The sequence below is a fragment of the Penicillium expansum genome (assembly GCF_000769745.1).
Source record: "Penicillium expansum strain MD-8 chromosome Unknown contig268, whole genome shotgun sequence".
Classification (NCBI taxonomy): Eukaryota; Fungi; Ascomycota; class Eurotiomycetes; order Eurotiales; family Aspergillaceae; genus Penicillium; species Penicillium expansum.
The window spans coordinates 354,204-376,215 of record NW_015971324.1 but is presented as its reverse complement, the minus strand read 5'-3'; the positions used below and the strand labels follow the sequence as shown (position 1 = coordinate 376,215).

Below are 22,012 nucleotides of genomic sequence, written 5' to 3'. Positions count from 1 at the left end.
AAGCATGAGTAAAGTCTATATCTAATGCATAACCTAGAGAATCAAACCACGAGCCGTCGTGGTGTAAGAGACAATCTACCATCTAAACAGTGATCTCGCCTGACTCTTCGGATTCGTTGCCATCGTTGCCATCGTCCTCAGTGGGAACTTCTCGTATGATATCGTTGGTTCGAGGGCCGGTGTACTTTCTGCAGAAAGAAATTAGGACATGTCAGTATCCACTTGAAAGGGGTTAGAAGTATAGGTTAATCGTAGACGTCTCTTACCCTCGAGCTGCAACCCACCACCATATCAAAGCAAAAGCGGCAATGAAGCCGCCAACACAGACGGCGTAGTTCCTGGGTAGGGCATGTTAGTATGCTTTTTTCATATCATAGCATAAACCGGGCTCAAGCGCCTTACATATTCGCGGGCGTCACAGGAAGTTGTGGCGGGAAGAAAAGAATGGTACTGATGAACAAGACCCAAACAACAGCAATGTAGTTAATAGAAGTACCCCATTTTCCGAGCGTAAAGGGGCCCTCGATGAATTTGACTTTCGATTTGTAGATTTGATGGGCGATAATGACAGACACGTAAGACAGGTCTAGTGCCGGAGCAGTGATATTGAAGATTGCGGTTGCTGTTTGCGTGGAGCCAATAGCGATGCAGTTCAACCCTACGCTAAAGATAACCACAAACCACACTGCATTGACAGGGGTATGGGTGCGAGGATTGACCTTGGAAAGGAACCTATAATGTATCAGTGCAGAACTTGAAGCGGGTGCAAAGGTCAGAAGCATCCTACTTTGAGAATGGAAGCGCATCGTCTCGGGCAAAGGCATAGGCCATTCTTGTATCTGCCAGCATGGCTGAACAGCCTGTGAAGAATTGGACCAAAATGGCAAATGCCCACATAACTGTGCCACCTCGCTTGCCACCGGCATTGAGGAAAATTTGGGCTGCAGGGAGACCGGTAGGGGAGGCTAGAATTCCCTCAAAATCGGTTAGACAGAAGCACATTGAGACGGTTAGAAGCCATCCAAGTGCCCCAGATACTAGGACGGCTGTTTGGATAGCAACTGGTCCTCGCACTGCGGCATCATGTGTTTCTTCAGACATACTACAATAAAGGTGGAAGGTTAGAATAGAACTTGGTAGCAATTTATTTCAGGGTCACGTACTGTGTTGTCCCATCGTAGTCGGTCATTGTCCAGGCAACAGATAAAAAGCCCAGGAAAAACGAAAAGACTTTTGAGCCCCATCCTGAGCCATCAGTGAAATGGCCAAAGACCCAGGACGCTGGCTGTAGGTTAGGGGTAAGGGTAATCAACACAATGCAGATGCAGATAGTCGCCCCAACTGTAAACTCATTAGTACAAGTTCAACAACTAAGTTCTCTTGATACACACTGTTTATGGGAGCAAACCAAAGGATGATTCGATGCAAGGATTTCGTGGTCAATGAACAAATCACGCCAAGAATGCATAGAATTGCGATTGATACTAGAACGGTCTCCAGCGCCGTCCTTGAATAATATTAGCTTGGACCATTGCAATTGGGACTGGCTAACGTACGGTGCATACGAATACTTGCCATCGACAAGCTCTGAATTCATACTAACACAGGCCAGCAACATCTGACTGACCGTGTATGCCACACTGGAGACTCCCGCTGTCTGCCCAAGGAGGTTACACCAACCTTGGATCCAAGAGAAAATAGGGACCTGATCAGGAGGTACGACGTGCTTTGTAACAAAGTACATCCCTCCGGCCGTAGGATATGCCGATACTAGCTCTGCCACGGAGCTTCCAATGCACATAGCCATGCATGAGCCGATGAACCAGCACCATACCGCCGTTGCTGGGCCGCCAGCCGATAAAGGCGAACCAAATGTCGCCGGCACGGAGCCGAGGACTCCCAGGATAGAGATGGCATATGAGACGGTTGACCATTTGGAGAACTCTCGTCGTAACTCCTAATCCGAGTAGATCGTTATCAGATTGTGCCCCGCTATAATCGTCCCAAAGCATTGGGCATCAATACCTGCTTATAGCCGATGCGAGCAAGCAACAGCTCATCATCATCGTGAATAGTCGCCATTGTAGGTTGAAGTGGAGCTGGGGTATCTACTCTTTCTCTCCCGAGCTTGCGATCCGGGTCTGGTTTTACGGTCAGGCCCATGATAAGGAGTATGTGACCAATGTATATGCAAGGAGCTTTAGGGGTGGGGGGGAAGATAAGGGGGAAAAAGAAAAGAGAAATCTCCGAACTTACAGAATTCCTGTATTATATCTACGTTGTACGGAGTAGGGGAGTCGGCTCAGGAAACCGGGTTATACGGGAGCCATCAAAGCCGAAAAAGAGACGGTGAGGGTAAACACGCCAGAAAAAAAAGATATACCCTAAGGAGCATGAGCCGGAGCTAGGGTTGGAAATCTGACGTGATTGGAGAGAATATGATAAGTGTAAAATTGGACTTGGAAATTGGTGGCCGAAGGCCATGCAAAGACGAATTGCTTTGCCTAAGGTGCTGACATGCTGACACGGGGACAAAGCCCTGGAGGGAAGGGAATGTTGACATGTGTGCCAACCATGCATGGCTTCGGAGCCATCAAAGAGTGGGATGGTCTTCGGCTAGTCTGTCTCTAACACGGAGTTATGCAGAGTGATTGACGAATAGCGAGCCGTACTACATTTTATTAAGAAAGGACAGGTCGGTAATTTTGGAAATTTCAAACTCATTTGAGGATGCTGTCTGCTTTAATAGTAACATTCAAGGATGAGGAAGAGAAAAAGGAAGAGAAACAGGAAGAGCAAGTACAAAGTGTAAGCGCAACGAAGACAACAGGCCCACGTGAAGAACCTCGGAAGTACGTAAATCCGAGTGAGTTTAGGTGGTCAATCCGGTATATCATCAACATAAGGGTCTCTTGTTATTCATTATTCCCTAATTCGGCTCCGTGATGATTTGTTGAGACTTTGTATACTTTCTCTCCATTTCTCAATCCCACCCTTGTGTGAACTCTCTCGCATTTTCACACCCCGCGGCATGATCCACCATGGCCGACCCTTCAATGTATAACACAATGGGCCAGGGATCCGGCGAAGACCCCTCCAATCCACAATACATGGCTCAGGCTCCCTCTCAGCAATACCCAGCTGGGTATCCTCCCAGCGCCGCCCCTCCACAGCCAGGAGCGCCTTACGCCAACCCCGCGCCGAATCAGTGGCCTGCCTATGGCTCACCACAACAACCGGGTTTGGCGAGTCCCGGCATCGCATACAATGCCCCACAACAACCAATGGGTGCAGCAGGAGCTCCTGGTATGGCAGGCCTAGCCTCTCAGATGAGCGGGTTGGGGATTGCAGCAGATGCGGGGGCCAGGACACACCGGAAGAAGCACCGACATGCTCACCACGATATCGGGGGTGGTGCAGCAGCCCCCGCACCAGGATTCAACGCCGGCATGGACCAGGCAGGCTTGCAACAACCGCAGCAGCAACAGCAACAATCGCAGTTCTTGAACACGGGCTTGAACCAACATGCTGACCGACCAGTTTCCCCGGCGGTAGGGTTGGTGTCTGGGCAGTCTGTCGCCGACATACCTGGAATGCCGAGTGGTGCAGGTTCTGTCCCTACTTCAGGCCGAATTGACCCAGAGCATATTCCCAGCATCCCGCGATCGCGCGACCTGCCCGCTCAGTACTACTTCAACCATGTCTACCCGACAATGGACCAACACCTCCCCCCACCAGCGGCAATCCCGTTCGTGGCCCAGGACCAAGGCAACTCCTCTCCTAAATACGCTCGTTTAACGCTCAACAATATCCCCTCCGCCTCTGACTTCCTTACCTCGACCGGCTTGCCATTGGGCATGATCCTGCAGCCCCTCGCGCCTCTAGATCCCGGCGAACAACCGATCCCCGTGCTGGACTTCGGGGATGTCGGTCCCCCGCGATGCCGACGATGCCGAACATATATCAACCCATTTATGTCCTTCCGATCTGGCGGCAGCAAGTTCGTCTGTAATATGTGCACGTTCCCGAACGATACACCTCCCGAATACTTTGCGCCGCTGGACCCATCCGGTGCGCGTGTGGATCGCATGCAGCGTCCTGAATTGCTTATGGGAACTGTGGAGTTTACGGTCCCGAAGGAATACTGGAACAAGGAGCCGGTGGGCCTTCAAACTCTCTTTTTGATCGATGTTAGCCGGGAGTCGGTTCATCGGGGTTTCCTCAAGGGCGTTTGTGCAGGTATCAAGGATGCTCTGTATGGCGATGATCAACCATCAGAGGGCGCAGAAGGCGATGAACCATCACGGAAATTGCCCGTTGGGGCGAAGGTCGGCATTATTACATATGATAAGGAGGTGCACTTTTACAACCTAAGCGTATGTGTTCCCCACTATGTGATGCTTTCGTATATTAACACGTTCACAGGCGGCATTGGATCAAGCACAAATGATGGTTATGACCGATTTGGATGAGCCATTTGTGCCGTTGAGCGAAGGTCTCTTTGTGGACCCGTATGAATCGAAGTATGAGACCCCCTATTCCTAGTCTCATACGGATCACTAACTATATTTAGGTCTGTAATCACTTCTCTTCTAAGCCGGATACCCAAAATCTTCTCTTCTATCAAAAACCCCGAGTCGGCTTTGCTACCGACATTGAACTCGGCGCTTTCTGCTCTACAGGCTACAGGTGGCAAGATCGTCTGCGCGGTGGCTAGCTTACCTACCTGCGGTCCGGGACACTTGGCTGTCAGAGAAGATCCTAAAGTTCATGGAACGGATGCGGAACGGAAACTTTTCACCACTGAAAACCCAGCTTGGAAGAAGACGGCAAGCAAGTTGGCTGAAGCTGGTGTGGGCTTGGATCTGTTCATGGCAGCCCCTGGTGGCACATACCTCGATGTGGCAACAATTGGTATGTTGAAAGCGTCATTGTGCCTCATACAAAGTACCAGCTAACTTGGTTCATAGGACATGTCTCTAGTCTCACCGGAGGCGAAACCTTCTTTTACCCTAATTTCCATGCCCCGCGCGATCTCCTCAAGCTGCGGCATGAAATCACTCATGCCGTCACTCGTGAGACAGGATACCAGACCTTAATGAAAGTCCGATGCTCCAATGGACTCCAAGTGTCCGCCTACCATGGAAACTTTGTCCAGCACACACTCGGCGCTGATCTGGAGATTGCCGGTGTCGATGCCGACAAGGCTATCGGCGTGCTCTTCAGCTACGACGGTAAACTCGATCCCAAGCTGGATGCGCACTTCCAGGCCGCTTTGCTTTACACCTCCGCAGACGGTCAACGCCGTGTCCGATGTATCAACGTTGTGGCAGCGGTGAATGAAGGAGGCATGGAGACGATGAAGTTTGTCGACCAGGATGCTGTGGTCTCGGTCATTGCCAAAGAGGGTAAGTTAAATAATCTATCAAACGACGTTGACTATGTGTACTGATATCATTATAGCCGCCTCGAAAACTCTGGATAAGAACCTCAAGGACATCCGAGCCAGCATCTCAGAGAAAACAGTCGACATCTTCAGCGGATACCGCAAAATCTTCTCCGGCTCACACCCACCCGGCCAGTTGGTTCTACCCGAAAACCTGAAGGAGTTCTCGATGTACATGCTCAGTTTGGTTAAATCGAGAGCATTCAAGGCTGGCCCCGAGTCATCGGACCGACGGGCGCATGACATGCGCATGATCCGGTCAATGGGCTGCACGGAAATGGCCTTGTACCTCTACCCTCGCATTATCCCCGTGCACAACATGCAGCCGCAAGATGGATTTGCGAACGAGCACGGACAGCTCCAAATCCCGCCTTCCCAGCGAGCCAGCTTTTCCCGTACTGAAGATGGTGGTGTCTACATCGTGGATAACGGCCAGGCAGTTCTACTCTGGCTGCACGCACAGGTCTCGCCCAATTTACTGGAAGACCTATTCGGGCCGGGCCACGACTCCCTCCAGGCCCTGAACCCCAACATTTCGTCCCTGCCTGTGCTCGAGACGCATCTGAACGCACAGGTGCGTAATCTGCTGCAGTACTTGTCGACGGTGCGCGGGTCCAAGTCCGTAACGATCCAACTGGCCCGGCAAGGCATGGATGGGGCAGAATACGAGTTCGCCCGACTCCTGCTGGAGGACCGGAATAACGAGGCCCAGAGCTACGTGGACTGGTTGGTGCACATCCACCGTCAGATTAACTTGGAACTGGCTGGCCACCGCAAGAAAGAGGAGAGCAGCGAGGGCGCATTGGCTAGTTTGTCGGCCATGCGCGCTCCGTATTGGTAGATGCCCGATCCGGGATCCTCCGTCCAACCCCTCCCTTTCAGGCACCGTTTCCTACCGGTTGGTTCCCCTGGCGATCTAGACTGCAAGTAAGCTGCAAAGAATGAAAGCGGAGGGGGGCTAATTGGTGGGGGGTTTGATGGGGGGTCGGGGTCCAGCCTGTCCCAGACTGAGAAGGTCCACCGGTGACTATGACGCTGACTTCAGTGGCTTACAGAGGCAGTGGGAGTGGAGCAGCATCCCAACCTCAACGGAGTGTGAAGTTAAGAAAAACCACCGAATAATTGTGAGACACAGGAGAAATCATTTGTGTATACCAGGGGTAGTTTCTTTTATTATTGAGTGTTCTTAGTGTCACAATCTCCGTGCACATGGTAAATGCATGGTCATACATTCCACAGCTACTTGCCCAGAAGCTATCTAAGGACCGCGGGTGGTTTTAGTTGGGCTTTGTTAGTTCAAACCCGATGATCTCGAATACTGTTTACTGTATGGACGATCGGAGCCCTAATTTAGGACCACTTAGGATAAAATGATTTCGCTGTGTATGTATAATGTAGAACGTGCTTTTCGTCAGAAAGAATCCAGACTCGATCGCCAGGTACAGTCAGTTGTGCAGGGTGCAGATCAACGTCAGAGGCGTCTAGTGGGGTGTTGCTAAATATGTTATTGGCTCAGGGCCTTTTGACACCTAGTCCAGGACTATTCTAGGTAATATTGTACGCCGTACTCCGTACATGTTGTACATAGTATTTTTTTTCTTGTAAGAGGGTCTGAGCTGTGGAGTGTCAGCTCCCACCTACTACCTAGTAAGGATAAGCTTGTATAAGAATTATCGACATACATGGAGCCAGACCGGTCGGATTGGTAATTTGCAGTTATTGACATTCTTTTAGAATACTGCGTATATTGTATAATATAATTGTCGCTTGGTAATGCCCTACTTGCCTCATTATGATGTTAAAGTACAGCATGTACCTTGATTTCTTTTCGACATCCATTAGTCGCTCATATTATTTGCCTCAACCCTGAACAGACTTTAATTCTAGATTCTGTGTTTTTTTCTATTCTGCGATAATTTCCCCGAATGTAATCCGAGGAATGGGATAGAAAGGTTGTGGTGGCTAACATATCAACATAATAGAACGATATCCAAACCCCCAGTGGTTCCTGGCGAAAATGCAAAATAAGTGGCTGTGTAGCCATGCTTCCGAGCTTCTTCCATGTTCTTTGCCATGGAGATTTTTTGGTTCAGAGTTTTTTTCAACCAATTCCTTCCATCTGTTTGGAGAACCGCGGAGGCGGCCGGATGGCCATGACATGGGGTTCCAGGGGTTGTGGGCACTATTGCCACGCTGTCAGCTGGGGCGTCTTGGCGATCAGTGGGGAACTTTGATTGGTGGTCAGTTGTATAAACACGCAAAGGTCTCTATATCGACACGGCTATATTGTATAAAGTTTAAGAGTATCACATATACGATGTGCAGGTAGCGGTGATGCCCTAACTGGTAGCAATGCAGATTCTGCAGTTGACAAGTAGAATAAGATAGTTTATGTAGTATAGGTACATCTTACATATCTCATATATACTATTATAGTCCGGTTCTACGCGCCCAATCTCTCACCGGTCTGGGCTCTCTCCAGGGCTCGACAGGAACTCGAATAGGCCCTGGGGGCGAGACGCTCTGATTTGGTTCCACTATTTTGTTTTTTTCTCTCGAATTTCTTCCTTTTCTTCTTTTCTTCTTTTTTTCGCCTTTTCGCCTTTTCGCCTTTTGCCTTTGAGTTGACCCACATTTCCCTGACCCGATCCATGGCTCGAAGTATGGGTGGCTTTGCACGTTTTCTTTCAGGGTCCGTTTGTATCTCTTAGTGTCTATATACTCTCTCAATTCAAAATCTATATAAACCCTCTCGTTCACCCCGGGATTTCTGTTCTTCATCACATTCACTTCAAAGTACAACCAGTACATTCCTTCTTTATATTCATTCTCTTCAATCTCGAGATTCACTCTCGTTGCATTCATTACGTCTATCGACTAGACTCAAATCACAATCCCACTATATCATTCTCTTATATAACATCTTCCCACTCTTCAACATGATGTTCACCAAGACTCTCGGCTTTGCTGCCCTCTTCTCCGCCATGGCCTCGGCTCTTCCCCAGGACATGATGGTCCGCCGCCAAGGCATGGTCCGCCGTGACGGCGGCGGTGTCACAATCACCAACAACCTCGCCCAGGACGTCTACGCCTGGTCCGTTGCCGGCGACGTCGGCCCCATGCAGACTATCACTAGCGGCGGTGGCACCTACTCCGAGACATGGCGCACCAACCCCAACGGCGGTGGCATCTCTATCAAGCTGGCCCTCGATCCCAATCAGAACGATGTTCTCCAGTTCGAGTACACCGAGGCCGGTGACACCATCTTCTGGGACATGTCTTGCATTGACATGCAGGCAGGCAACAACAAGTTCACAGAGTTCGGCTTCTCTGTCATCCCTTCTGGCGAGTCTTCCACTTGCCCCACGGCCATCTGCAAGGCTGGCGACACTGCTTGTTCTGCCGCTTACCTCACGCCCACTGATGACCACGCTACCCACGGCTGCCCCATCGACACTGCTCTGAACCTGTCCCTGGGCCAGTCCTAGATTTGTCCACTGCCTTTTTTGTTTGGCCGGTTGAACCGTGCATCCTTTCGCTTTTTATACCTTTTTCACGACTCCATCTAGTCCTAGTCGGCAGATGATTTTTTCTTTCTTTTCACGTGTTACCCTAGATGGTGATGCTTTTTTGAGATGAGATTGGTGATTTTTTTGTTATACAACATGTTCGGTTGATTCGACATGTCTTCTCCCCATCTATAGCAGGTTGATTCCCGCTGGGGCAGGATGTCTCGTCACGAGCTATGATTNAAAACCCCCCCCCCCCCCAACACTTGGATTGAATATAGAAAAATGGGAGTTATATATGGTGGGGGAGAGAGATAGACTTGCGAATAGACATATGATCATCAGATCTTGAAGATTTACACGAAATATACGATCTTTACTTCTAAATTTTTCATTGCTAGCACTATAGTGACTTCCTCAACTTTTAGACCATTTGACTTTAGGCAAAAGGAAAAAAAAGAGACCTAAACCATGAAAAATTCCTGGGAGGCAAAAACGCTCCGAAAAAAGACCGTGGAGCAAAGTACACGAGCAAAGGCACAAACAGGTAAAATCCCCGAGTCCACAGACGATCACATACTTTACACATAAACATATGGAGCGAATAGTGGAACCACGAAGACTCTGCCCAACACACCGAGACCAAGTATAAGCACGCTCTAGAACAAGTGATAGACAGGGACCCTTAAAAAACCCCAACACACAAATCTCCCATTCGCAGATCTGACTCCACCCCTCAGGTCCATTGCACAGGATGTCGATCCTCCGCCAGTCGGATGGGGGGGATGGCGTCTAAGGTGTCCACTGAGGGGTTGCCTGGCTTCGAGATTTTCGATTCGAGATTTCCGCCACTTTAGCCTCGATCTGATTTGCTGGATCTTTCTCGTTGAAAGGACCGAGGCGGATGAATTTGCCTCTGATCTGCGCTTTTCGCTCGTGAATAATGCTTTACGGTGTTGCTGGTCATTATTCAAGTTTTAGTGTGGGTGCTTTTTGTTATATTACTTTCGTCATAGGGTTATATATTGCTCCATAGTATGCTGTACAACGCAAGTACACGTGGTGTGGACCCACGACAGACAGGTACATAATCCACAGGTTAAACACACAGACAGGCACATAACTCAAAGTGCCGAGTTACCCATTCACGTCTAGCAGAATGTGTCTGTCAGGACTGTTCCTATTGAGAGGCGACTTTGAATATATGGGTGAACCACTCGTCATCAACCGTGGAAATATTCGGTTAAATGTCTGGAAAGAACAAATGGGGATGAACCGGAAGTTCAAAGAAGCTGATTATTAAGGTTATTCCATCCAATGGACTGTGTTATGCTTAAACTTTTTCCCCAACTCTTTTGCCGTTTAGTCGACCCTTCTCCATCACATGCCAAGACAGCCGGTTTTTCACTCGGGGCTTAATTTTTGGTTGCGCAGTCTAGAACCATCGTTACAAAGTGGAGAGTAACCCCTGCCAACTCTTTTCTCATTGAACAGTACAGCACAATGGATTTACTGTAGCATTCGGGGTGAATTTAATATGTTGCCTGTTACAACCTGCCCTGTTAGGTAGACCGGGTGCTCTCGGGTAAAACTGTGAGTCACAGACTTCACCGTCGACTCCTAATTTGTTAGATCATATTTGACACTGCGTCAAACTTCCATATTAGTCAACAATGTGCTTCTCTTTACGTTGTGCAATGCACATGTCGCATGATCTTGATGCCCAATGGTTCATACATATGATCACGTGATCGGATGCTGGTAGCCTCATATTTGAATAATCAGTATTTTATCACCGATCTGGGTGTCTTGGCGTCCAAAGTAGTGAATGGCATAGAGTTTCTTTATCGCCGTTCTTTCTGGCGTAAGGGCTGGAAGCCAAGGCGTCTAGGCCTCGAAATTTGGAGGTATGAAGTAAATCGGGATTTAAGTTTCATTGTTGCCGATATTGAGGTAGAATACGGTCTGAGATCCAAAGTCGACTAGAATAGGATCAGAATAGTGTCCTTGATTTATATCCATGGCATGTCTAAGTGTCTGAGTACAGTCAGAAGCAGCCGAGGTGTTGACCTTCAGATGGAATAGTTCGTTGAGCTGGGCGTTGGCGTACGGACTAGCAAAAGACATAGTAGCCTTTTCTTGTAAATTTTGGACTGCCCTCACGGTAGTATAATGCGTGGAAATGGCAGGAAACAAAACAAAGGAAAGAGAGACAGGAGGAAAGAGCTATCAATACTGGTTGATGTTGAGTGCCTCAGGCATCGAATGCGGCCTGAGGCCTTAGACCTAACTGCTCTTCTATAAAGGAGAATAACAAAGGAAGACATGGAAAAAAAAAAAGAGGGGGATATACGCGAGAACGACCGGAGTCGAACCGGAACAGTCTAGGTAGTGGAAGATCTTCGGCACTTCCCTCGTGGTACACATTGTCATGTTACCACTAGGCCACCTGCTGTTGGGGATACTAGTACTAGGTTGCTCTTACTTTTATCCTACGCTTTTTTACGGTTTTTGCTTATACACAGAGACACAGTACCCGCTATGTGTATATCAAACATGTATGCATATCCAAGTGAATACAATGGTTTGGTACTCACTGTCTTGATTCTTTTCTTAAGACTTCCATTATCAAAATGATTGAATCTAGCACAGAGATCTGAAAAAGAAAGCAAACCGCATGTGAAGGGGTATCTCAACTAAGGAACAGCCAAAATTCACAAAAAGAAAAGGGGAATAGATCTATCTAGCCTTCCTCCGAGCCCGCCACTCCCTCAACTGTTCCATGAACCTATGAGATCTCATAGCCTTGATAAATGCATAAGCAACAACCCGATAGATGATTGTGCAAACACCCAACGCCATGATATTCATCGGTCCACTCTTATCCAAATTGTAAAGCTTAAGCACCTGCTCACCGGAATCAACAGGACAACTCCCGTTAGCAAGCCTCTGAGCATCAGAGCAATGGAACACCTGACCATGCATTGAATACGACGCCAGATTAGCAATGGCATATTTGATCGGCGAGAGATGGTTCAGCGCCTGCAGCACATTGTTGACATTGAGACTCATGACGCCGCCGAGGATGGTCGAGATGGAGAGCAGGGTAGACGTCACATTGACGGCGAAGCCAACGTGCGAGAACAACGTGCAGAACATTATGCCCACAGACTCGCCGCAGCTGATTATGCAGAAACAGTTGAACGCGCTGATGAGGAACATCGTTACGGTGCGTTGCAGGTTGTCTGCAAAGGCCGCTAATGCGCCGAAGATTAGTGATGAGATTATTTCGAAGGGGATTTCGATTGCGGTGTAGCTGAGGATGAATGTCGATGCTGTGTAGCAATTGTCTGCTTCTTCACGGTAGAAGACATCGCGCTCACTGGGGTAGATTGCGATGTTTTGGAGCATACCTGTTTGGAAGATTAGTATGTTTATATAAAAGAGGACGTCAAACGAAGGGAATTGGGGTAAAATAGAGTAAACTTACCAACAAAGTACAACGCTGCAAACTCCTGAATAAACCCCATACGAGATTGCACAGCTGCATAATCATTCTTCAGCGGCGCAAAGAAAAGCACCATGATAATCGCTATCCCTGGGATCTGCATCGACCGCGCCATAACTAGCGGCGGCTGGCGCCAGAAGTTGACCACGGAGCGGTGCAATACCAGCGGGAACGTCATCCGGAATGGTAGCATCTGACGCTTAAGACTTCCCAGCTCCGCAGGCGTAGCAATCTGTGACGTCTGCCGGTTTAGCCCAAGCTCGAGAGGTGTATCCTTCCAGCAGGAAATGAGACCCTGCACACGCTTGCGTGTGACGAGTTCACGGTCCGCTTGCTGGAGATCGACCGTGATGAGATCCAGGACGAAGTCTGCTGGGTTGGTTGTGCGTGGGCACTCGTGACCCTGCTTGGCGAAGTGCGCGAGCATTTGCGTTCCGGGGCCTGCGTAGACGGGGTAGCCGCCGCGGGCTAGGAGGAGGACTTGAGAGAAGTGGGCGAAGAGGTCTGAGCGGGATTGGTGGAGGGTTAGGATTAGAGTGCGGCCTTCGGCGGCGAGGCTATGAAGGAGCTCGATTATGGACATTGCTGTGAAAGCATCGAGGCCGGAGGTTGGTTCGTCAAGGAGGAGGACTTTGGGGTCTGTGAGAATTTGGATTGCGATTGTTACGCGCCGCTTCTCGCCGCCACTGATGCCTTTGATGAGCTCACTGCCGATGAGATTGTCGGCGCATTCTTTTAGTCCCATTTTAAAGAGGATCTCTTCTGCACGCCTATTTTTCTCTTCGCGTGTCATCCAGGTCGGGAGACGTAGACCTGCGGCGAATCGTAGGCTCTCTCGGACGGTCAGTGAGGGCATCAGTGCATCGTCGTCTTGCGTTACGAAGGATGTCACTGAGCGGATTACACTCTCTGATGGTATGGCGCCATTGTATAGCATGTTACCCTGGACACGGTATTGTGTCCCCATGGACCCGTGCAGCCTGTGGGCTATGGAGTTGAGAAGTGATGTTTTACCACTTCCAGATGGGCCCATGATAATGTTCAGCTCTCCCGACTGAAACTCAGCGGTGATAGGTCTCAGGATCTGTAGGATGCCCGCAGTTTCCCAGGGGTTTTGTCTCTTTCGAATATCCAACGCGTACTTGTCAAGCGATATTGCCACTTTGCGGGTCTCCTCTGTTGGGCGGATAGCAAGCTTAGACTTCCTACTAGTTGGGTCTCCTTCAGTTCTTCGTGCTTGAGCAACATCTATGGCGAAGCGGTTGTATTGGAGCAACAAAGCGGCGAAGAGATAGTGGCCAATGGCAAACGCGACTAACACCACAATAGGCCGCCAGATCCAGCGGGACGGCATTCCTAGGCTTTCCATGATATAGCGCCCGGTGTATTGCTTGCAGGCCGGGTCTAGAGGATCATCGGAATATGGACAAGCGTAGAACTGCCCCAATTCTGAACCATTGACTCCGATAAACTCGTTTGCACATAGAGCCCCAAAGATGTAGAAGGTATAGGCACACCACTTCAACCACCTCACGTAGACCGGGATCTGGTTAGATTGAACGAAGTATCCACACGCAAATGATTGCAGCGTGAAGGATAGGTTTGCCACCAGGCTAGCTCCAGGGAAACTCCGCGCTACACCAATGGACACCGCAGCAAATGTTACGGCAATGTAGTGCGTAAGCAGGGAGAGGACGAAGAAGATAAAAAACTGTCCCGCATCCAGACGGTAACCCACCATGAAGTAGAAGATGAGAGAGAAAATCAACGGCACGGGAAGGTCCTCCAATGGTAACCGAGCTGCTCGTCGGCTGAGAAGAAAAGCCGGCACACTAACCACACCCTCGTTGCGTTCACGGTCAAACAGGCGAATATCAATTGTCAGCCGATAGGTCTCGTACAGCAGAATGAGATAGCCGTTTAGGCTGCTAGCAGTGTATAGACTGCCCTCCCGCGAGCGAATACCTGCCTGACTTTCGTCAAGTCGCAGGAAGATCCAACCATTGATGACAGCCATTCCAACGGCTTCAAGCAGACTACCAGCAACACCCATCGGGTCACGAATGGTAGTCTTGAAAGTTCGAGACGTCAGAACGCGGAACTGTCGACGAAATGAGACCTGCTTCACAGCTCTAGTCTCAAAGCTCCCGACCTCAGGTTTCGGTCTCTCCTCTTCTCCTTTGTCCTCTGCCTCCGTGTCTGTAGCTACAGTCTGCTTCGACCGCCACACGTCCCTCAGCCTCTCAACACGAAGATTCGAAGCAGCCTCAAGTGCCTCCGTCCGATTATCAATAGCAGCAAGGTCAATCAAAAACTCCGCCGGGTTAACGAATGGCGGGAGAACATGTCCGCACTCCTCAAAGTGCGCCAAGGACCTTTCCACCGAGCCACTGTAAACCGCCGCTCCCCTTGCCAATAGAACAACGTTATCAAAAAGACTCCAGATCTCAGAGCGCGGCGCATGAATCGAGACTACAACCGTCCTCCCATCCAGGGCGAGACGTTTCAAAGTCCGGATAATCTGAAACGCACTAGTAGCATCCAAACCGGTCGTGGGCTCGTCGCAGAAAAGCACAGATGGATTCGCCAGGAGCTGCACGCCAATACTAGTACGTCTTTTCTCGCCACCACTGCAGCCCTTGTGGGCTGTCGTGCCGATGCGGGTGTCAGCACACTCTTTGAGGCCTAGTTCGAGGATGACCTGTTCCACGATTGCATGCCGCTCTGCTGGGGTTGTTGGTGGTGGAAGGCGGAGGTCTGCCGAGTAGCGCAGGGTCTCGCGGACTGTTAGTGTCGGAATGAGGACATCTTCTTGCATGACGTAGGCGCTGCGGATGTGCGCAATATCGGGGTTGTCGTTAAAGGTTGTCGTTCCGCATGTATCTGCTCGGGAGAGACTCATTCGGTTGGCCATTAGGTTGAGTAGGGAGGTCTTGCCTGACCCACTACTTCCGATTATAGCGGTTAGGCTTCCGCTTGGCATGGAGGCGGATACATTGTCCAGAACTGTCTTGCTGGTTCTTGAGGGCCTTTGGCCCCGCAAGCGCTGCCAGATCTGTGATGGCGAGGTCTCCCATATTGGTGGGGTGGTGTTGACTTCGAGTGATAAATTGCGGACTTTGATGCACACTGGGTTCACTGCGCGAAGAGAGAGGTTGTATGCAGTGTCTTGCACATCTGCAGGGAGAACCAGTTGCTTTGCGCTCAATTCGGTAATGATCTCGTCTTTTTCCATGGTGGGGTTTTGCCGGTGCAGCGAGGTTGGGCGCGAGCCATGTAGCAGGTCATCTCCCCCGTACAAGCAAGACTCCCCTGTACAAGTAAGACTCCCTTGTTCGGATATGCTATGCAGGTGGACTCGAGTTTACCAGGATGGGGTAGATAGGATAGGATGACCGCAGGATGACGATCCCCGGATTCTGCCAAAAAGAAAAAACCGAATTCCAGGACGGCTCGATCCTGGAAAGGCTAATTGGACATCAAATCCTTGCAACTTACCTCGTGGACAAACATTTCCTCGAAAAATTAATTCTCCTTGCCTCGGACCTACCCCGGACTCTACTTAGCCTCCGAATTTTTAATGCGATTGGTCTGTCACCCCGCAGCAACGTGGTCCTTGCATAGGCGAGGAGCTGTCGGACTCGGGACCACCTATTATAGGTGCATCACAAGAGTAACGTATATTGTAATATTTCAAAATGGAACATGCTGACGGTATTCAAATAATATGTACAAAAGAGATCTAAGAACACAAACACGTTTGAGGCCAGATCCTCCCAGAACTCGTAACTTTTCGGGTTTATACTCTCGGATATACATGTATTGGTAAGAGAATAAATCTGACTGCATTAGAGTCAAGGATGTCCCTAGAACACCCAGTTAAAGAACAAAGAAATAAAGTGAGGAGATGCGAGATCCAAGTCTAGACTCAGTGACCTCCCCAATACGCCAGAAAGAAATAGACAAATCCAATACTGTACAAGGATGAAGACCCGATTCCTATTCTGCCACGCAGTGAACCCAAGGGAAATCTGAATATATACAATCACCTAAATCAAATAATAAGACCAGACCAGGCCCCATTCCTCCAGACACAAGAACGCCTCCATCAACTCATGAGATCATCCAGTCGACCACCCAACATCACTCATTCACAGAAATAACACCAACTCGGTCTTTTTTTTTTTTGAATCGGGGGGCTTTTTGGAAGGACCGACTTGGCACCTATATTGGACCATGCAATGCAGCCAGAGAATAATACGCCTTTGACATTGTGGGTTTGCGGCGCACCGATGCTCGCAAACCAAAAAAGAAAAGAAAAACAACGCAAACGTAATAGTAATACCCCGGCCTCCAAGATGCAAATACATATGCATCATCATCACAGTCACAGTAAGAATAAACTCAAAACGCCACATGGTACAGCCTCGTCTGAGGGGTGATCATCATGTCTCCACGGTATGGGACAAAGGGAGGATCCCCTTTCTAAGACGGTAATAATCAACAAGGAGAGAACAAGAAAATCAAAAAGGTAGAGTAAATAAGAAATAACAGGGTATCAGAAGTGTAAGGGGAGAGAAGAGAAAGAGAGCAGGATATGGGAGAAAAGGACTGTTCAAGTAATCAAGAAATCCATATTCATATCACGTATGATCTTTTCCCAGTCCCAACTATCCTGCATCCGGGTATCCATGATCTCCCAAACCCGCGTAACGACCTTGAAAGCAGGGTCAATATTGCGCAGGTTAGAGTAGGACTTGAGATTCTCGAAGCCCTGCTTAATGCGTTGGCGCTGTTCAACCAAGAACGCAGAACAACCAAGCAGGAACAGCGGCATCAACACAATACTGAAAGCGGATGCATCGTGTGGCAGCTGGTCCAAATAGTCGAGCCCATCGTCGACGACCTGCGCGATTTTATCGCTCGGTCGCGAAGGCCGGATCGTCCGGTACAGGTATACCCAGGTTGACTGGCGATAGAGCTGGGCCAGGCACCAGTTCGGGGTGTCGGGCTCGTGCGAGGTCTCCCAAGCTCGGATGGCCATATCAACAGAAACTGCCTCGCTTAGCGTCTGGTAGTCCACTGCTGGCTCATAACCCTCGTTGAAACGTTCGCGGATACGGTCGCGGAGCTGGGTTATCTGCGAGATGTAGTTGAAGAGACCGTCGAATACACCAAGGAACATCCCCGCTGACACGCCGGGTACGCAATCGGGCATGTGCAGGTCGTTGTGCAAGAGGTTGGGACGGCGGTCAAGCGAGGTAAGGGAGTTTGAGACATCATGGTACTGGAAGAACTCCACGATGAACTGGCGGAATTTTTCGTTCCGGGGCTGCTGTGACAACAGCAGATACCGGGCGGCATCCATATGCGGTCGGTATTCACCGTTGGTTTCACCTTCGCAGATGGTGTTCAAGCTGAGGGCGATGGTGGATGCGATGATCGGGTCCTCGACTAGCAGTCGATCCTCTTCGTCGGGGCTCTTAGCTGATGATGACGCATTGATATTATCTTTCAGATCTTGAATAGCGTGGTGAAAATGGAAGTACTTTCGCTCCCTCAACTTTGGTTCGGGATCCAGACCTGAGAGATGCGATCCGGACAAACACATTAGTGAATGCATCAGCCCCCTGTGTTGTGTCGCCATCGGGAGAAGAATCTCCTTGAAGGGATTCGAATCATCGTTGATGAGTGTCAGCACGCGGCTGAAACCGTACACAAAATGGTCCAAAAAGCGACGGTCGACATCCGTTTCGATGCCGTCGATGAGGAGGGGTAAACTGCGCGGCACGGCTGTAAGAGATTGGGATCGAGCTACCGAAAAGAAAAAAAAACGAAGTTAGCGCATCAAAAACAGTCAAAATCAAAACGTAAAATGCGCCTACCATCAGCCTGTCTCTGTCTTCCACTCTTCCAAATCTCCTTGAGTGGGTAGCCTTCGCAGACGACCGCATTCTTCTGGCAGTTTTGACAACTATCCCCTGTTAGACAAAACACGCCCACTGGTGGCGAACACAACTCACGAAGGTTTTGTCTCGTCACACTTCTTCTTTCTCCTCCGGCAGGTTATACAACCAGTCTTGGAGCGACCTTTAGTGACCTTGGCCTGACCTCCGGGAGCAGGAAGTGGATGTTTGCGTGGGCGACCACGTTTCCGTGGAACAGCAGCGGGAGCGCCCGACTCCACATCCGCCTGTTTAATACTCAACAAGTCATCATCGAGTTCATCCAGTTCTTCCACCTTAGGCATCTCCATAATATCATCCAATTGCGCTGTGTCGAAATGCGAATAGCCCTTCATCTGCTCATAGTCTTGGTCGACCGACGGCGATTTGTCGCCATTCCAGTCCAGTGAATCGACCGAAGCATCATCGGTGCTAACACCAGTGCTGGCGCTGGATGTGCTGCCTCGGATGACGGAGCCCCGGATCCCTAATGAAGGTATGGGAATATCCGATCGACTGTCGTGACTATCCTTCTCCCGAATTTCAGATTCATTCAAATCCGGATGGGTAAAGAATGAGGTATGCATGGACAACATTGAAGAAAGGGCATCCGATAAGAGCTCAGATGCACTCTGCTGACGAGAGGGGGGATGCGGGCTGTCGGGTATAAATGGAGGGGGAGGAACTAAGTACGGGAAAATGTGCTTGGTCCGCCACAGTGCGTGTGATCAGAGAATACACTTTTCCGTAGGGAAATCCAACAAAAAAGTAGCTGAGCAAAGAGGGGGAAAACTAGTCCGATCTGAAGGATATTAACGACACTAATATATACAATGAGAGCCTAGTAGGTACCTAGGGTAGGGTATAAGGCTTGGGTGAATTTAATGTGTAATGAATACCCAGGTTCCCTTAGTTTCTAGCTCTGAATGCATTAGCCTATAATTTTTAATTCATTAAGTCATTAATATTTGAGCCATTAAAAATGTTAATAAATTTATATTTTTTAAATATTCTACAAAGTCTACGCACTCCCGTACTTCTTCCTTTTCCTTATAAACTTTCTATGCGGGGGAGGCTGCCAAGCATGTTGGATCTGATGCCCTGATTTGCAGTGAAGAAGCCCCCCAAAAAAAAGCAAATTGACCAGGGCATCGTTATGGGGTTTTGCGTTTTATTTGCTTTTTGAGACTTTTTTTTAATTTGAAATTATTATTTTTTGCCCCCCCATCAGCAAGTGATCCGTTGCCTTGGGATCGGCCTCTGATCCATATCTATCAAGTCCTGCCTCAATATGATTGTGGACCGGTGCCTAGTGTCTTGCGTAGTCTATGTAGTCTACGGAATACATCCATGCTACTTTGTTATGGGACATGTTACTCCGTACGGAGTACTCCGTACATGTGTTCTTACTAAAATAACGTGGATGATTCGTCACGAGTCCCATATGTACTCCAGATGTAAAAGCTGTAAGACATTCCCCCTTGATTCCGTTAAGAGGCTTGGGGCCAAGACAAATAACCCCGGATGTGATGATGTATGATCCGCGGGAGCATTAGGTAAAATGATGTGTACTAATAGGAATTAGTGGGCGATATTACTTCTCACGAACCATTCAGCTGGTGTACAAGCCACTCCCCGCACTATCGAAGCTTTCTTCCTTTTTTTTCTCTTTTCTTTTTTTTTTAAAGAAGCGCGCTGACCCGGGCGAAACTGATGAGAAATTCTTCTATTCTCTTCGAGGACAATTCCCATCGTTCGGGTCTAAGCGCCCCCCCCCCCCCCCCCCCCCCCCCCCCCCCCNCCCCCCCCCCCCCCATCCCCGACCGTGTTGAAATTTTCACCTATTTTCGTTTATTATTCCCCCTTCGTGTAACGCCAACAAATCTGGGGTAAAGAGTGGGCCAGATCTTCTGAGTGCGACCAGCACGGACATCCGCTGCAGGGAATTGACAAGGATCGGAATCCGTAGCCATCATTCCCGCCTATGGAATATAGGCAATGTTCTGTGGAGGATCCATCAGTATTCTTCATTCGCTCCTTTGTTACTATTTGTGTCTATTGCTCTTTGCATCGTGTCCTGCTCACTTTCTGTGACCTGTGACTGCCCAAAGGGGTGGAATGTGGCGAGGTCACCAAAAGTACAGACTACGCAAAGCCCCCGTGGATCTGCCGGGAGACTAACAAGGAAACACACTCGTCTGGAATTAATAACGGGCTAATGTTGGGGCCCTCTTTTTTACCCTTTTAACCATTTTGACCCATCAGCTGAGACGCGGCAGAGAGTTAGATGATTTTCATACCCCCTGCTAGTTTCTTGGTACATACGAGCTTCTTCACTCCCAATGTGTGGGAGTTTCATAAATCGATGCACTAGGGTCGGGCTAGTTATGTGAGTATCGTCTAAAAAAAATAAAATCATTCAATAAGATCGACTATGCAAGTCCATTGATCTGACGGGGTGGGACCAACAAAATGGGCCAATGGCTCCATGACGGTATGTGGCACTAACGAGTCAGGCAATGTACACAGATTATCCGTAAAAATATGGGGAACTCGCTGAAGTTTCCCTTTTCTTATTGAAGTCGCATCACTGATCCCTGCCCTTGCTCCGTCTTCCGTTCCGTACTCCGTAGGGAACATTGTGTTTCTCTTTCTTTCTACTCCCTACCATCTACTCCATCTACTCCGTATAATTTATACAATCCAACAATGAAGTATCCGCTTCCAAGGTTCAAGGCGGGTCAACGGTTGTTCCCGCCCCCGGAGCCAGTGGGGCCGACAATTTAAACAAAAAAGGAGGTATCAATGGATGTTTGCTTAAATTTGTACTGATCTTGTTCCTGATGAGGAGCAAGGGGTGTGAGGCAATGAGCTATATGTACGGAGTACGGAGTACCTACGGAATACCTTAGGGAGTACGAAGTACGCAGCCCAAAAGCTTCCAGGGTCGGATAAAAAAGACGCGGCCGTATGACCAGGGCGTAGACCAATATGGCAACTAAGCCGAGGCTCAGGTCTGGACCATCTTCTTTCCCGTACTTTTCTCTGACGCTCAATCTTTCTCTCTGGTTCTCTTGATCTTTGACCTCCTCCCCGTACAGATGTGGAGTGAGGCTATTGCCTAATCAAGTTACCCCCATTCGTTCTCGGGCGTTCTCCGAGAAAAGCCTTGCACGCCAACAGTGGATGTGGACACGAGGAGGAATCGTTTAACCGGTGTTCGCCGCATGAGGGAAATCCCGCCAGGCACCACCGGAACTGCTGCACGACCATTACTGGGCCTAATGATGCTGAATCGAATGAATTGCCGCAGTCTCGCGCAGGACACTAGTCAGATCATCGAGAAAAAAAATTCGGCCTTCACTTTCCTATTGGATGCACCCAGGCTCCATCCAACTCATCAAACCGATCTCTCAAATTAGACTATCCAGAATAAGCAGTTGATGGCCTTCCAACATACTTTGTATGACCTACGAGGGAAAAAAAATTGACATTGTTTTCGCTCCACTTGTTTAGCGTCGGTTCTGTCTCGTTTAGCCCCAGCTTCCCCCAGTAGGAACAACCGAAATTTTGTTGGTGTTGGTCACGAGCTCTAATTACTCTC

The 22,012-nt window shown here is 49.2% G+C and overlaps 6 protein-coding genes across 6 annotated transcripts; 2 read left to right on the top strand and 4 right to left on the bottom strand.

Moving 5' to 3' along the window:
- Positions 1-82: 82 nt before the first annotated feature.
- PEX2_078380 (uncharacterized protein) lies at positions 83-2,082 on the bottom strand (the record flags this gene model as incomplete). The annotated part of the gene is made up of 8 exons (XM_016745108.1): positions 83-188; positions 267-338; positions 403-732; positions 788-1,102; positions 1,164-1,341; positions 1,392-1,507; positions 1,557-1,957; positions 2,026-2,082. 8 exons carry the CDS (start codon positions 2,080-2,082, stop codon positions 83-85), a joined length of 1,575 nt encoding a protein of 524 aa, XP_016598026.1.
- A 959-nt stretch (positions 2,083-3,041) lies between these two features.
- Positions 3,042-6,287, top strand: PEX2_078370 (Sec23/Sec24 family protein; the record flags this gene model as incomplete). The annotated part of the gene is made up of 5 exons (XM_016745107.1): positions 3,042-4,376; positions 4,426-4,523; positions 4,574-4,914; positions 4,971-5,408; positions 5,464-6,287. 5 exons carry the CDS (start codon positions 3,042-3,044, stop codon positions 6,285-6,287), a joined length of 3,036 nt encoding a protein of 1,011 aa, XP_016598025.1.
- A 1,602-nt stretch (positions 6,288-7,889) lies between these two features.
- Positions 7,890-8,081, bottom strand: PEX2_078360 (uncharacterized protein; the record flags this gene model as incomplete). The annotated part of the gene is made up of 1 exon (XM_016745106.1): positions 7,890-8,081. One exon carries the CDS (start codon positions 8,079-8,081, stop codon positions 7,890-7,892), a length of 192 nt encoding a protein of 63 aa, XP_016598024.1.
- Positions 8,082-8,385: 304 nt separating this feature from the next.
- PEX2_078350 (putative extracellular thaumatin domain protein) lies at positions 8,386-8,934 on the top strand (the record flags this gene model as incomplete). Its single annotated transcript, XM_016745105.1, has 1 exon — positions 8,386-8,934. One exon carries the CDS (start codon positions 8,386-8,388, stop codon positions 8,932-8,934), a length of 549 nt encoding a protein of 182 aa, XP_016598023.1.
- A 2,760-nt stretch (positions 8,935-11,694) lies between these two features.
- PEX2_078340 (putative ABC efflux transporter) lies at positions 11,695-15,698 on the bottom strand (the record flags this gene model as incomplete). Its single annotated transcript, XM_016745104.1, has 2 exons — positions 11,695-12,368; positions 12,446-15,698. 2 exons carry the CDS (start codon positions 15,696-15,698, stop codon positions 11,695-11,697), a joined length of 3,927 nt encoding a protein of 1,308 aa, XP_016598022.1.
- A 1,380-nt stretch (positions 15,699-17,078) lies between these two features.
- Positions 17,079-19,004, bottom strand: PEX2_078330 (Zn(II)2Cys6 transcription factor; the record flags this gene model as incomplete). The annotated part of the gene is made up of 3 exons (XM_016745103.1): positions 17,079-18,256; positions 18,349-18,437; positions 18,487-19,004. 3 exons carry the CDS (start codon positions 19,002-19,004, stop codon positions 17,079-17,081), a joined length of 1,785 nt encoding a protein of 594 aa, XP_016598021.1.
- Between the last annotated feature and the right edge of the window lie 3,008 nt (positions 19,005-22,012).